The sequence below is a fragment of the Passer domesticus genome, chromosome 1 (genome assembly GCF_036417665.1).
Source record: "Passer domesticus isolate bPasDom1 chromosome 1, bPasDom1.hap1, whole genome shotgun sequence".
Classification (NCBI taxonomy): domain Eukaryota; kingdom Metazoa; phylum Chordata; class Aves; order Passeriformes; family Passeridae; genus Passer; species Passer domesticus.
The window spans coordinates 4,002,763-4,019,069 of record NC_087474.1 but is presented as its reverse complement, the minus strand read 5'-3'; the positions used below and the strand labels follow the sequence as shown (position 1 = coordinate 4,019,069).

Here is a 16,307-nt window from a genome sequence, read left to right as displayed (position 1 = left end):
TCCTTTCACATACAGAAAGGAGTCCAAAGCTATTTTTTTCTCTTCTCCCTAGTGCATCATGAGAACAGAACTGGTGTGATGGCCTGGCCAAAGAGCCCGAGTCAGGCCCTGGAAATCTCCTCCTTCCTGGCTTTGCTATTCTGAAGAGCAGGCTGGGCCACTGCCAGTTACAGGCCAGGATAATTTTAAACACATCCTCTCCAGCACTAGCATTTGTCAGACTCTTCCCAATACCCAGTCTAGGACAGTGGCATGGCAAGGCTTTTCCCCAGCACACAGCAGAAAAAAACCTGTCCATAAGACAGTACCACTAAAGGTGAACTGCAGCTGTACAGGAAAAATTCTTACTTGCTTTAATAACAGGAATGTGTCACATAATTTCAAAGTTTCATACAGATCTGATAGCCTCAAGAAGCTGACTTTCCCTTCCAGAAGCATGATTTTTGTTTTCTTCCTTCAACCAGCACCTGGTAGCCACTGCAGACAACACAGCATCAGTAGATGCTCTTAAATACATGAAGGAGAATAAATGCAGAATTAAGCAGGTGGCTGCACTATCCCCTTAGCATCCATTGGCCAAATCCAATATAATTTGTACTGTTGAGCTAATTGCCATGAGAGACACAAACCTGACTGAGCCCTGCACTCCCACAAACTGCTCATGGTCCATAAAAAGGAGGAATGAAAAAGCTCCCTACCAATATTTAGGTAGAAGATGCCTTTGGGATCCAGCCCCAGGAGCACAGCACTGAAGTCTGCTGTGTCCTAGGTGAGGAGCTGGCTCACACGGTGTGAAATCTGCTTGGCACAGGCACAGCCACCTCCAGGAATCCCCCTGCACAGCAGCACTAATTCACAGGGAACACAGGGTGTTCAGGAAACTCTCCAATCCTACTGGAAATGTTTACCCACAGCTGATTCTCCTGTGACAGCCAGGATGCACGAGGCCCTGCCAGTTCCAGGTCATGGGGAAAGGAATAGGATGCATGAGGTTGCCTGTTGAAGTTATTAATTCTCTTACTGGAGTAAGAGTAATTTCCTCTTCCATCTGTAGTCCAAGGCAGCCCAGGATGCTGGAGCATTTCCCCAGCAAGCTGGGCCATGCAGTATTGTGCAGCCTTTCCAAACTTCCCCTCTGGCAGAGCTGCACACGTGGCTCACCAAGCCCCCACAACAGACCACACTCAGCCATGAAGGAAGTGCCAGGGAAGATTTTAAACAAAACTAAGGATGACATCTCAACCATCACACACTTCACAACCCAAAACAACTCGGGCAGGTTTCACTGGCATAGCACCAGCAGCCAGAAACCAGCAGGCATTCCCTATCACCAAACCACCCCACCACAGCAGAGAAGCTGGACAGGCTTGGAATGAATGCAAGAAGTAGCAAAACAAGCACTCAGATTGAATCCCATGGAAAAAATAAGCCCAAGGACTCCAGGCCCTTAACTGCCTCAAATCAAGGGGCTTGCTTTCTTTTTAACTTCAGCTTGGAATAATTAAAACTTACATATTTTCTCATTGGAAACAAAAGTCAGTAAACATGATGCTTAAAGCTGGTTCAAAAAATTAAAACAAGTCATGGCCACAGTATGAAATCCAGAAGGCCAAAACAGCCACTGCCAAATATCCAAGTCAAACTACAGAACTACCATTTCATGTGGCACTTCCTCACAATGACCAACCCTCTGCAAAGGCCATCACTCACCCCAGCCTGGCACACTCCACCCCAGAGCAGCAAAACTGATGGGGCAGGAAGATGTTTGGGGAGTCACTGTTCCATAGAAGCAATTTCCAGCTTTCCCATTCCCTACCCACTGTAACAGCACTGTCAGGTGAACACAGAGCAACCTTAACACTGGGTGAGCACTCACCCCTTCCTTTTAGCATACACTGGTGCAGCAGCAGCACCTTTGAAGCAGGTTCTCCTCTAAAATAATATTTAAAATTAAGTGCATTTGAAGCAGTGGGGCAGGGGAAAGACGATCAGTGCTTTCCTGTTTATTTTCATCAGGAGATGCTTATAAATTTGTGAGCTGAATGGCGAGAAGTTTGTTACTCCAGGATATAGTTATTGCCAAGTGTAACAATTTGAAGGCACTTCCCATTAATGTGGTAATGACCATATCCTGGGCTGATACACTGGGAATAAATTGTGTGCCTCTGGCATAATTGCTATAGTGGAAACAGGAAGCAGCTTTAGCGTAAACAATAATTATATCACATTTTAAATGAAGCTACAGAAGGCTAGAATAAACTTTCTTGTCAATAGCTTAACAAATGCTACAGTACTTCTGGACACTCCTGCTCCACAGCTGCCATCTTTCTCTCTTCTAAAGCCTTCAAGAGCCTTTCCACAAAATAAGGACTATGTTTTCATTTACCTTGTACTTCACAACCAGAGTGGGAAGAGAGGTTTGGACTCATTCCAGGGCAGAGCTGGATTCTCCACATCAGCCCTGAAAGGTTTCAGAGCAGGGCAGAAACCCTTCTTCATCTGCATTCCAAACTGGTTTAGCTTCCCAGTTTGACCAGACAAGAGTTACATCACGTTATTGTCTCCAGGATGGGGCTGGGCCCCAGGCATGAGGGGCTGTAGGAACAAATCTCATCCCAACAACAAAATTAGGGCCAAGCTCCAGCTACAGGAGATTTGGGAGCACAGGAAGGCAATGAGATTATGCTCCCCAGTTTTAAGTGCCTTGTAACCACATTGCCTTCAATTAATTTTTCAGTGGGGCTCAGGGAAACTACATGAACTGTATCCTGGTGGCTCCTTACCACAATAAAGAGTCCTTAAAATCCTGCTAAATGCTCAGATCCACTCTCACCTGCAGCCCTCAATCCTTGGCCTAACCCCACAGTGGTTGTTACAGCCACTGCAACCACAACAACAGAAGGGACCTGAGCAAAGAATGCCATCCCCAGGAGCTCTGCAGCCCAGCAGAGAGAAGAAAACTGTCACAGGAGAGGGGAAACAGATAAGCCCTGTTTACTCTGCCTCTGTTTCCAACCTGCTGGCATGTGCCTTTAGAACACAAAGCTGGCTGTAAGCACAGCCGTGAGTCATTTGCCCATTAGATGCAATTTACATCAACTGCAACAATAAATTTTCATGGACTGAACTCTATAGTGCATAATTTGGCACGAGGAAGGAGTGGTTGGCCCTGCCAAGTTTCATTTAAAGAAAGAGAAGGTGCAAGATGCAACAATTACTATTTTCTTTTAATGGTAATGAATAACTCAAAATATTTATGCTGAATGCAACCAATTGCTGGAGTTGACATTGCTCTGAGTAACTTGTAAAATACTTCCAGGACAATATCTCTACATACAGTTAAATGTGAGGCAATCTGTGACATTTTACACCAAACAAATGCTATCGTCTCTCCACCATCAAACATTCCCCTCTCTTCAATATGCTGTTACCTGTGTCACCTCATCCCTTTGCCTTATAAACCAAGATATAAAAAGCTGGTGACTGGCAAGAGCTTTACCATTTAGAGCTGCAAAATGTAAACTAGGCTTGCAGCGGGCAGGCAGATCAGTATTTTTACCCCCTCAAATGTCAGCACGTTCAGTACAGCACAGGAGAAGGCATTCAAGGCAATTGTACTGGAATTGAGCATGTCCCTGTTCCAGCTCAGGGAAGCTGTGTGCACTAACATTTTCATGCCACAGCATTGCACCTGAAGTCCCAAACTCTTGGGTGAGGTGCAATCCCTGCCTGTTACAGCGCTGTGCTGAACTGCAGAGCCAGACTCTGAAACATCTCCCAGAGCTTGAAGGTTTTCCAATGGCAGAGAGCTGGCAGAGCAGCTTCCATACTCCCTGCTGAGCCCAGCATAAGAGGAGGGAAGAGAGGGCCAAGTCTACAGCTTGCTTCATCCCTGCTCATCCACAGCCCTCTCAGCAGGTCCTCGTGGCCACTGGCAGCCGGGCCCAGCGGCGGCAGCCAGGCTGCCATAAATTCCAGCAGGGGACCAGCCCTGTGACATGCTTTATTGCCCAGGATCAGGCAAGCACAGCAACTGCAGCTTCCCTCTTCTCTGAGCTGCTCTGTCAGCTGCTGGGCTGTGGCAAAAGACCACGGCCCCCACACAGGAGCTGAGCCAGCAGCACAAGGCAACTCATAATTAACTCCAAAACTCAAAACGGTGGAAGCATTTTTGAAGCTACGCCTTCATGGGGGCTACATAGGTGGCAATAATTAAAGGCCTTTGAATTATCATTTTTAATGACCGGAGAAACTTAGATGAATAATCCAATGTTACCAGGAACTTTAAAACTTTTTTTTTCCTTTTTTAAGCAGTCTGAAGCAAAGCTTTGAAAGGCAGAAGTGACTGACAAACTGTGGCTTTGCAAGCAGAGCCACGTGAAGACAAAGCCCACTGGAATGGACTGTCAGCTTCCATCACAGAGAGCTTTAAGAGTACAGCAAGTACTTGTTTTCTCCCTACCCTACCCATAAGATCCAGACAGATCACTCTGACTGCAGTGAAGACCTCTTGGGAGAGATAACTCCATCCTGTCACCTGGAACAGGCAAACAGAAACCCCAGTAAGGGTTGCGTGAGAAATTAAATCTCCTTTTTCACTTCATTGTAAAAAATAAAATATCTATCAGAGGTTCCACAATGCACTTACTAGGTACAACCCCTCTTGATTTTCTGACCTCCAGTGCTGCAGAAGTGGATTAAGTAGAGGGTTTGGGGCACAAGAAACCATGACTCAAATTTGATTTCTTTTAGGTCAAGTCACTCTGGCAGCTCAGACAAGGAACGACTCACTAAGGAAAGCTGCAGGAGATCTCCCTGAAATTCACTGTCATCTTGCTTGTCTGAATAGCTCCAGGGTCTGGGAAGATGCTGAGGCAGTACAGAAAGAGTTGCAGGCCTTGGGCTATCTTGGTGCAAGCCTCCATTATGAAGTGAGACAGGCAGCAGTGTGTCACATCCCTCACTGTGTCCCTGTCTGTCACCCAGCCACCGTTATCGCAGCTCCTGCAATTTTCCTTTATCTCAGCAAATTATGTCCAGCTCACACTTCTCATTCCTGTGCCGACTTTGTCTCTGATGGTTTGGTGCTCTCATTAATTCCTTCTCTACCCACGTGGTTCAAGCCTAACAGAGGATTAAAGGGAGGTGCAGTTCAAGGACAGATCCTGCCTGCCTTGGACTCCATCTCCCATCCATGGCCAAGCCTCCAGCCCAGCAGCAGTGCTCAAGGAACCTTAAGTGCACATCAGTGTGGGGCAAGTTGCTCCAGCTAAATCCAAACCCTTAAAAAGCAGTTTTCAGCTCCTTTAACCAGAAAACAGTGCTGCAAGCACTGGACCCAGGCCTGCCTCCCAATGTTGAGATGATCTAACCATACCAGTACTCACAGTCCCACTTCCTCCTCCTGCAAATGAGGCCTTTGCTTCACACATTCGCCCCAAAGCACATCACTGCTGTGACATCAGCTCGTGGCAAGGAGGATTTGCCAAACAGCCCACGCTTCTAACAACCTCCAGCAGTTACTGCAAGAGAGAAGCTCCATCTCCAACTTCACACACCACTTTTAAAGTTCCCCCTGTACTGTCAGAAGTTTAGTTTTTTCTCTTGTATAAGGAAAGGACTCTGCCCAGCAAGCTTTAAAATCAAGATCTCTTATGTTGAACAGCAGCTAAAAACACAGCAGGATTTTTTCCACAAATGCATTTATTCAGTCTGCCCATTTCATGATCCTGCTCCCTAAGGACTGCAGTGGGGACAGGGCACAAAGACCCTTTAACACCTACTGCATGAAAAGCAACACACAGAGTGAGCTGTGGAGTCACAAGGTCTCATCCTACCCCTGGAGGCCCCGACATTTTTGGGACACCCTGCCTTAGTCATTGGTAACAGAGAGAAATTGTCAAGTTATAACATGGTTTTATTTCAGTATTTCATGTCAAATTCTTTCATGTGGAAGGACGTGGGTTTGCTTCATGTGGCAGTGACATCACCATGCTGCAGTATCTCCTGCATGTCAGAATATGCATTTAGAAATAGGAATTTCCAAAAAATCACCACGTGTACATCACCCCAGTTTGAGTACAAGCTGCATCAGGCAGCAGAAGGAACAGGAATGTCAGTGATTCACACAGCTCCCTGCCATGATGGAAAGATGAAAGGCATTCTGGCAAATACAGAACCAATTTGGATCAATTAGGTCACAAAAAAATGGACTATGGGGAGCTGAAAAAGGTCTCCATTTCCCAAAGGCAATCAGCATCCTGTTCTGGAGAAGCAGTGAGTCTATCTCGATGCACACAAGGTCCAAGGCATTCCCCTTGCAGCCAAGAGCTGTCCCTGTCTCCAAAGCCACCCACAGCTCCTGCTCAGCCATGTCTGCGACATGACACAACAGGAGAAAGTCAACACAGCCAGGGCTAACAAGAAACCTGTCAAAAAGACTTCCTTCTCCAAAATCCGTAAGAAGTTTTAAGCATGACCAGCATAGGAAGGAAGACCTCTGTTTCATCCAATTATAAAAAAGAAGTTATAAAATCAGGATCTGTACAATGGAAACTGTAGTTTCCATTGTACAGAACAGTCCTGAAGATTGTACTGAAGTCCTCACTGCACTCCCCATCTCACTTTGTGATGCTTTCCAGGCTTCCATGAAGGGATAGATTTCTCTGTGGCAGTTCTTTGTTCCTTGTCCTAAATGTGTGTGGATTTTGTCTAACTTTTATTTTGAAAGTATTCACTTTACTTTTTAATATCAAAGTTTTATTAGAAATCTGCAAGGCAAGATATAATTCAATTTAGTAAACATGAAAAAATAATTTCTGATTCAGCCTTGAAAAATGTTTGTGTGTTTAATATGTTACCACACAAATTTAGCAAGTGGCCCTTTTCTCCTGCTTTAGCATAAGACACAAATGAAAAGACTGCAGTGCTCTGAATAAATGTTTAAAGCACCTCTACATGTTCAGCTTTTAGGATCTACGAAGGCCAGAAATTCTGGTGCACCAAACCAGGGAACAATTTCCAAAGCCATCTTTTTGAAGTGAGTTCTATTCACGTCATGTATCATCACAGTAGAACAGATGAACAAGACAATTTAAACAATTACTTTGCTGCTGGAGAGATGCTGCAAGAGCCTGCACTGGGTGACCGAGTGTCAGCAATCTACACCAGATAAAGGCAGTGACATGAGAAGGATGTCACAAACAGGGTTGTACACGTGTGAATGGCACTGGGTTTCTTCAGAGTAAAAGCTGAGAGTCTGTTACATTTTCACTTGATACATTTAATGCTGTAGACAGTGAATGATTATTCCCCCTGGAAACACAGCAAATTCAAATACTACTGACAATTTGAGAATTGCTAGAAACTACACTACTTGAGTGTACAACTCAGTCTGGATCACTGACCAAAACCTGTCACTGCTGTAGAACCTTTAGGAGATCACCCAACCTCTATTTTCCCACTCTTAACCATATTTTTCCTGCTTCTCATCTCCCTGTAGCAAAGTAGAGCCAAAAACCTAAAAACTCCTCTCTCTTTTATAAAAGGCCAGAGTCATTCTACCAAACAGTTGGGTTTTCCTTTGGACCAAACCAAAGTTACTTTGAGTAACTGCAGGGCATCCAGTGACAAAGCTCAGAGGCAGCTCCTGGGTGTGAGGGAAATGACAGGAGGACAAACACCTGTCTGCAGCAGCCACACCTCCAGGCACCACCCCAGAGCCCACCTGCACCCCTGTACTGCAGGGAGTTCCCAAGAGTTGGGGCATCACCTGGAGCTGCTGCAGGGCCCCAGCACCCCTGTGATTTCTGCAGCAATGATATTTTATCACCGTTTGAAATCCCTTGTCTTTAGATTTCAGAGCAAAGACTGGCTTTATTCACTTGGAGGAAAACTGTCTCCACAGGAGTTATTGTTTCTGGCTGTCTGCAGATTTGGGATTACATCTGGTTTGTATTATCTCTCCGCAACCACAGGGAACTTTTTTTTTTAAACAATGAATTTCTGGATGATGCAGTGGAAGAAACAGCCACCAGGAAAGCGTGCTGGTTTGCCAAACCACCACAATACACCCCAGCCTGACTGTACAGAGACTGGGGGTGCAGTGGTCCTTGGGCCCTTGACACTGCACAGCAAGGTTTATTTGGGGAACAAAACACCCAGTACAACCTAGAGCAGCCTCTTCTCCTCCTTCCTGCTAAGACACACAAGATAACATTTCTATTCTTCTGGCTTCTGAATTGTTTACAAATTGAAGCTCTAGAATTTGTATTAACTACCAGTTCTAAAGTTTATTTCTACCTGTCCCATACTGTACATGAGAAGAGACCAATGTCCACCTCTCTGAATAAAAAATTGCACTTCCCACAGCTAAGCAATAGCCAACTTTCAAATTCCTGGTGTCCTGACTGAAAATCAAACTGGCAAGTAGAGGTGGAAAGGTTCTGCATCCTGTTATCCATTCCTCAATCCTCCCCTACTGAAGTTCACTTCCAAACACACTCCTCAAAGCAAGACCACAGCACTGCAGAGAGGAGGGATTGAAGTTCTCCTAGAGTATTCTACAGAAACATAAAAGCACACTATTTCAGAGGCATACTGGAATCCAGTTTAACCACAATACCTGCCAGCATGGCTATCAATGCATTAATCAGCTACATGAAAATTAAACTTGAATCCTGTAGGACAGCCAAGTTCTGCCAAAATACATCCATCAGCTCCTTCATCTTAAATCAAAAACTTGCTACGAGAGGTGAGCTCCTGCAAAATCCCACATGCAAGTATTGGTGATGTGTGTGTGCAGATAGATAGAGGCCCATTTTTCAGAAGTTATTTACTCCTAGTATGGGTAAAGAGGCAAAGAATTAAACTTTGATTCCCTGTCAAAACCATCCTAAGGTCAAAAAAAAAAATTTAACCTATCTGGCATAAAAACACAGCAAGAATATTGTTTCCAGGGTCTCTTCAAAGCCACATTCAAACAGCTGTCCCAGCACCCTGCTGCCCACATTCTGATTTTGAAAAGACACCAAAAACGCCCCAAACATTTTGTATGGCAGCACAGGCTGATCTAATTCAGCACATAAAACATGTTGCTGCTCCTCTCACTCTGTAAGAAGTAGAGCAGCAAACAAACTAATAGCTGGATTGCTGCCATGCCAATAGTTCAAGTGCATGCAACTCTAAGCCACTTCCCAGGGGTTTTTTTTGTTTTTACAAAAAAAAAAAACCAAAATGGACAGTATCACATTTATTGTGCTGCAATAGGAGAATCTGGTTATATTTAAGCAGTGTATTATTTCACCTGGACTAACTAAAATATTCAGTTACACAACAGCTAATCATGAACAGAAGATAAGCTCAGAGATAAAAATAGGGAGAAAGACAGAGAGACCTTGTAACAGTTAATCAGCACGATTCATTTGTCAGCCCGCCATACGCAGCACCACCTGAAAAAGAAAGCCTTGAAGTTCCCTCCAATAAATCTTTTTAAGCAATAAAACCTCTTGGGTTGACTTTGCTTTAGTTTTATTTCTAAGTCATTCATCAAACTCCTGCTAATCCCCAAGTACACAGAGGAATCAGAGTCTAAATGGGGAAGAGGTACAACATACCCTGAGTGTCACCCAGCCCAGATTAGCCTGGCAACGACCCCTGACAGCACGTCAGTCTTGTGTGACTTCCATGAAGAAATGTGCCCGAGCAGATTCCTGCAGGACAGCTTCACCCCAGGGCTTCCGAGTCTGGCCCTCTGTCCCCAGAGCTCTGGCTGCTGCCCAGGTACTTAACTCACTGAACAGGAGATCACTGGGATTTCAAATCCTCCTTGGGATCACCGCGCTACGCAGGAAACCACAGCAGGGACAGGAGCAGCTGGCACGGGAGAGGAGGACAGGGACAGGCACAGGGAGCTGCCAACGCCCAGGTAAGGCTGGCACTGGTGATTTTGGAGGAAGATGGGGACCATTTGTAATCAATTGTTGCTGTGGTATAGAGCGTTCATGAAATTAAAACTGATTTTGTCTTCTCCTTTGTCTTTGCCATAAGGCCTCAGACACTTCCCATCAGCCCTTGCAAGATGAAAGCAAAAAAAAACCATCACTTTGGGCAATGTGGGAGACTTCAGCATTTATTCCTGAACAATGGTGTCTATTCAAGTTTCAGACTCGCTCTGGCTGTTAATTAGGAAAGTAAACAAGAAAAAAATTATAATTTAAGCCTTCACTAGATATTTGGCTTTCTAATCTCCTCTAGAGAATACTGTCAAACTCCTCTCCTGTCCAAAGCAGGGATTTGCACTTCCACACCAAGACAGCTTCCCAAACCTTAACTGGAAGTGGCATTAAGTTCAAGGCAGGCGTAGGCAGAGCAAGATTCAGCAGCAGCAAAATTTCATTAAGCCATTTTTTCATGTGTTAACTTCATTTACCCATTTAAGATTATGCATAATTTAGAAGTATTGAGCAGCTTCACTGACAGAAATATGTTCTCTGATCTCACTGGTGATTTACAGCCCCACTTCTGGTCTACAATGCCCACAAAATTACATTTGGGACCCAATATTCAGCGTTTGGGCTGTGCCACTGGCCTGCCTGTCCAACTTCAGATGTGCTAATTACAGTCATTCACTCATACTGTGGCTCTAATTTTATCAAGTTGTTTTCTCCAAGGCGTAATACAAGCAGAGTTTGGATATTTAGGGTAACCAGCTGAACATTTTTTTCTGCTGGATGGCTGCTTGCTTTGGGCTGGCTGTTCCAGGTCTTAACTAAAGCCCTTCAGTTTTGACCCTTCACAGCTGATCCTGCTCTGGCCTGAAGCTCACCCCAAGTACAGCTGCCCCACACTACAGATACAATATCTGCAGTTCAGCCACACTTGATGTGCTTTCCTTTAGAGCCAGATACTTTAAGCTGACCCAGGGGACCAAAGTTCAGTTATTTTAAACACTTCCTCTGAGAGCATCTCAGGCATGGCTGCAAGATTTCCACCTGCCTTTCCCATCAGGCATGACCAGTATTATGACCCCTAGCATTAAGCAAAATGGGAAAGCCATACAGATATTCCTACAGATGAGGAAAGGTCCCAGCTGCACTACAACTTTAAACTGTGTTTTCCTCAGCAGCACACACACATCTGGATAAAATGGAACACAGCATGATGAACTCCGTTAAGGAAACGTGTTTCATCCCTCAAAGGCATGGCAGCTTGCCTTCTGCCAACAGCCAACACAGCTTTGCATCACAGGTAGGAAACCACTCAACTTTCCTTCTGTATCCCACTTCTCCCCATTTCCCAGACCACTGTGCCCAGCACAATCCTTTCCTATGATAAAATATTACACAATTTTTGGAGCAGCCCCAAAATATAGGGGCTGATGCATAACCACAACCTTAAGCTGCAGCAATGACACAGCTCTGATTTCTTTGCTGAAGTTTGGGCAAAATGCTTCGATGAGCAGGATGAGAATGGTCACAGCAGGTTTGATCCAGTTCACTTCCAAATGATTCAATATGAATCATATTTTCTTCAGACCAGCAGTTTGAATTTTGTGAACATGGTATTTTTGCTGAGTGCAGAAAAAAAAAACCCCACACCACACACACATTTATTATCTCTAATCTTCACCACATTTACTAGTTTTGCTTTTCCACTCCAGCCAGCCAAATGGAGAACCACCTCTCTTCAATACATGAAACATTGTGCAGTATCTTCCAAGAAACTGAGATTTTACAGGTTTCTGCTGCTTTAACATATATATTTCAATTTCACTAGACCAGAAGATAACTAAATCAGCCAAGCAAAGCTACTGTAGGTCACAGATGAACACAGTTCTGCCAATTATTTATGGCAAAGTGAAAACTTACTGCCCTGTAATTGGCAAGTAAGTTGGTTTATTACTTTACTCTAAATTCCCAGAGCTGCCTCAAGTCTTATCTCAAAAAACAAAGTTAAGCAACCAGCAATGAAATCAAAACTGTCTCCAATGAAGACAATGATTCTTGTTAAATCACAATTTTAGTTGAGATTGGAAACTGAAATTTGAGACTTCTTTCAGGGAGAAGAATTCCACCTGAATCATTTCCAACTGTTTCTTTCCTTTGAATCCAAAATAACCTACAAAAGCCAGTCAGTTTGATTGAAACTATGAATACTTCTTGTATTTTCTAATTAAAGCAACATTTTGACAAAAAAATTACCTCTTCTTGTGCAGCTATAAGAGGACAGAAACTCACTCCAGCACAGCAGCAGCAATGCTTATAATGGCATTGTACCAGAAGAGAGCCAAGCTCACAAAATTCCCAAGAAAGAAGAGGCTGTTCCAGTAGCAGTCTGTGGCTGGGATTGTGTATATTACCCACAAGCAGTATATTCTATTTTCAGCACATATTTAGGATTGCAAATCTCAGTCTTTTTAACGCAGAACAGATCAACTTAGCATCTTCTCCTACTGAACTACACCACACCTCGACACCAGGAGAGAGGAAAATGTGATTTAAAAACACATCCCAGACAAACACCAGCACAGAAACTCATGAATTTCAGTGGTCTGTCAAATCACAGGCCATTATTTAACTGGGTTTTGCCTACAGAAGAAGTTTTTCCATTATTTTTATTTCCTTTTCTTTTAATGAAATTACTCAAATTGAAATTTCATTATGTTGATCTTGCAGTTAACCAAAGAAAAAAAAAATCAGAGCTGGAAGGACTTTTTATTAAATTGCTCAACTCTGCCTACGCAGTGCTCTTGGTAATTTGTAGCTCTGCAAGAAACAAAACCAGTGGAAGTTTTCCAGCTTTCCATCAACTACACTTTGCAGCTGAATGTTGACATTTGAAAAGAGATTCCCTATATTAGAACTTTCAACACCCCAAAATTGACCTAAATTGGGCCCAGTCATTGAATAGAGGCATAGTATATAGAATACAAACATTTGAATTCTGCATTTTAATAAAGTTCCCACCTTTACTTTCCTCTCTTTATGCCCTCAGTAAGTTATGGGATGAGACTCTGTGCTCAGATACTCTGTCATAAAATGTTACTGAAACAAAGTGAGAAAAACATAAAATACCTGTGGATTTGCCCGTTTTTATGCAGGTAGTCCAGTCCCTCCAGCACCTCCTTAAGGATTGTGGCTATACAAGCTTCATCCAGGACACCAGTCTTGTGTTCTCCTTTGGCCACAATGTGCTTGATAATATCCAAAACAGAGCCTAGAGAAGAGTTAAACATCGTAGTTTAAACTAGAAGAACTGATTCACAGTTAAGTGTAATTTATTATCATTTAATACACAAGAAATTCACTGATGATGGTCAGGATCAGAGTCAGAAGACAAAACTTTTGCTGCAGGAAAGCAGAGACAAAAATGCACCTCTGGGGGTAGAGCCTCAAGAGGGGCTGTAAAACCCCCCGTGAACACAACTGAGAAGTAATTTGAACAAGCCAAAATGTAAAATGTCACACACAGGACACTTGGAGGGTTTTTAAGTAGATACTGATGCTACAGCTGGCTTAGTGCTGAGTACTGGAGAAGCTGAAGGGAGAAATGGAAAAAGCAGGGGGCTGCCAAGACTCAAGCTGAAGGCAACAAGCTTGATAAAATTAGGCACTCTTTTTCAGCCCTTACAAATTCTGTGCAGAGGAATATCAGGAAAAATCTCATCTGTTAAGGGCTGGTACAACCCTAACAAAAAGTTAGAAGAAAAAAAAAGAAAAAAAAGTGGAAATCATTAAACAGTGAACAAATGAGGCTGAATTCTGACAATAAGTCCCTTCTTCACTGTGTACAAAACTGGAATAGCTTAGATCCTTCCCTAGAAGCATGTTTAGTCTCTCTCCCAAGCATGGTGTGAATTACATCATCTTTCATGACAAACCAGGCTTTAGAGAGCAAACCACTTCTTCAAAGTGCACCCAGGAGTAAACGGAACCAGTGACTCGCACCAAGGCTCTTGTGCAAGGCCCTGCTTTTCATAGACACTGGGCACTGCCCTCTTTGTGTCTGCATCTGGACTGAAGATACTTCTCAGAATTTGTTATTGCTCCAGCATGAGGTGGCTAAGCCTCATTTCCAAAGCCTGTGCCATTTAGCCCCTTCAAACTTGGGTTGCTATGGTTTAATGGCTGGAGAGGGACTAGGAGGCTTTTTACAGCTATGGGCACAAAGCAATGTCAGCAGTACTGGAAGTTCTTAAAGAATGAGAAAAGCAGGCACAACTGGAGAGCACAAATTGCAGCTTTGTTTGTCTTTGAACAGTAAACTTACAGGGAAGGAACACCCCAGTACTAACTCAGTTAGTTTAGAAAAGCTGGGCTCAGTTTTAGAAAAGTTTAGAGAAGTTAATTCTTCTTAACTCACAAACAAAAAAGTAAGCAAAAATTATTATTGGATCTGAAGAACAGGAACTCTTATGAATTTGGCCCATGGGAGAATTAGACATTTCACCTTGTAAATTCCTGAAGCAAGTGAAAAATACAAAAGAGGTTTTTAGTTTGACTTTCTTCTCACCCTTCAGGTTCAGGTAGATAAAAAAAAACCCTAAGACCCTTCCTCTTTAACATTTATTTCATTAACTATCCCAAGTGAATTTCTAGGCTAAAACAATTGTGCAGATCAGTTTTCACTCAGAAGAGTATTTTCCTTTTGGACTCCCCTACGAAAGCAGAAGCTGCAAGGTTTGAGTACAAACACCATGTGGAAAGGCTCATTTTGCACAATTCAAACTGCACAGGAAACAATTACAAGGGTGCACAGTGTCCCTTAGCTGGTGTAAAGCAGTGTATGCTGAGCTCATCTAAAAGCTTGCTGCAGACAACACAGCTACTATGTCTCACTTTCCATCTTCCCTGGCCCACTGGCACTAGAGCTTCACCTGGACACCAAGACATCCAGTAAACCCAGTGAAAATAAATTGTGAGATAAATTGGTTGCCCTGAACAGCACCCTTCAGCTTCCTCTTACCAAAAAAAATCTTTGCTTAATTCAAAGTATTTGCAGAGAACACAATCTTAACACAGAAGACTCTAACAAAAATAGCAAAAAACCCCAGAGGAAAATTTTAAAAAATACAGAAATGAAGTTACATAACATCGCCCCAACATTTTATGCAAGAATATTCAGTGTTCAGCCTTCTTTTACCCCACCCAAGCAGAGAAGCACACTCATGTTTAGTGAATTTTGACATGGGTCTTACCTAAAGGTTCCACCCAGACAAAACTCAGGTTGTTTGGACAGGATTTCCCGCATCTGAGCAAGAATATCTTTACTGAAGAAAGCTAAGATTTCAGATGTTGAAGGTGAACCCCTTCACTGAAATCTCACCTTTATGTTCTGAGAAAAGCATCTTCTGCTGTGTGTCATAAGGACTCACCTGGCCTTCAGCCTGTCATGTTTTCACATTAAAGAGTACATACTAACTTGGAGGCTTCCTATTCTGGACAAGAATTTCTGTGACATCAAAAAAATCCCACCAAAGAAACCCCTCCACATCCACTGTTCAGGTTTTTCCTCTGAAATGTGCCTTAATCTGCAGAACAAACTGTCACTTGTTTTAGAAGTCCAGTGAAAATATGTGGTTCTTCACGTACTCGTTTTGTCCTCTTTCCACCCACGACTCCGTTAGCAGACTTGGTTCACAAACATTTCCCTTCTCCTGCAAAGGGCTCAGGGAACATGAGGAGGCAGATCATATGGTGCTCAAATTCATTTGGTCAAAAAATCCTCTATTTAGCCAAGTTAGAGGTTGTATTTAACCCTGAAAGGGGGGTGGAGGGTAGACAGACAAGAGGGCATGCACAGAGCCAGCCCTGGTTGTGAAAAGGCTGATTCACACCCAGGCTATATCTGCTCCCAGTCCTGCCTGACACTTTTTAAGCACATTTATTTTAAAACCACTTTCACATTGAGATGTTCATAGAAGTGGGGGAATTTGCCAGTCCTCTGCAGAAAGAAGAACAGCAAAAAGGGATCAGTGAAATGCCCACTGCAGGAAACAGCCGAGAAGCAATCCAAGAGTCACCCTTCTGCTGGAAAAAGTATTCTTAGGACCATCCCTCTTTTTCTGCTCAGGGTTTGGCCACTGGCACTACAGCACCATGAAACTGATTTTTCCAACTCACAAATCAGTAAGTTTGGGAGTTGGTTCTGACTCACAACTCAACTGCAACTTCATTAAGCACAGCACCAGGGAATACACAGAACAAAGCCAAGCTGCATTTCCCAGCACTGCTCCATGCAGTTCCAGCATTCTGGCTCAGGAAGCCTGGCATGGAGCAAGAGAATAACCAAATCCCCAAACAGAAACC

The 16,307-nt window shown here is 43.5% G+C and overlaps 1 protein-coding gene across 2 annotated transcripts in view; it reads right to left on the bottom strand.

Annotated features, from left to right (window-relative positions):
- OXSR1 (oxidative stress responsive kinase 1) overlaps positions 1-16,307 on the bottom strand; it is an 87,495-nt gene that overhangs the window by 34,810 nt on the left and 36,378 nt on the right. For both annotated transcript variants that reach the window (XM_064424070.1, XM_064423991.1), the window contains exon 4: positions 13,074-13,215. In XM_064424070.1, coding sequence (XP_064280140.1) covers positions 13,074-13,215 — 142 coding nt within the window. The remainder of the gene's footprint in view (positions 1-13,073; positions 13,216-16,307) is intronic.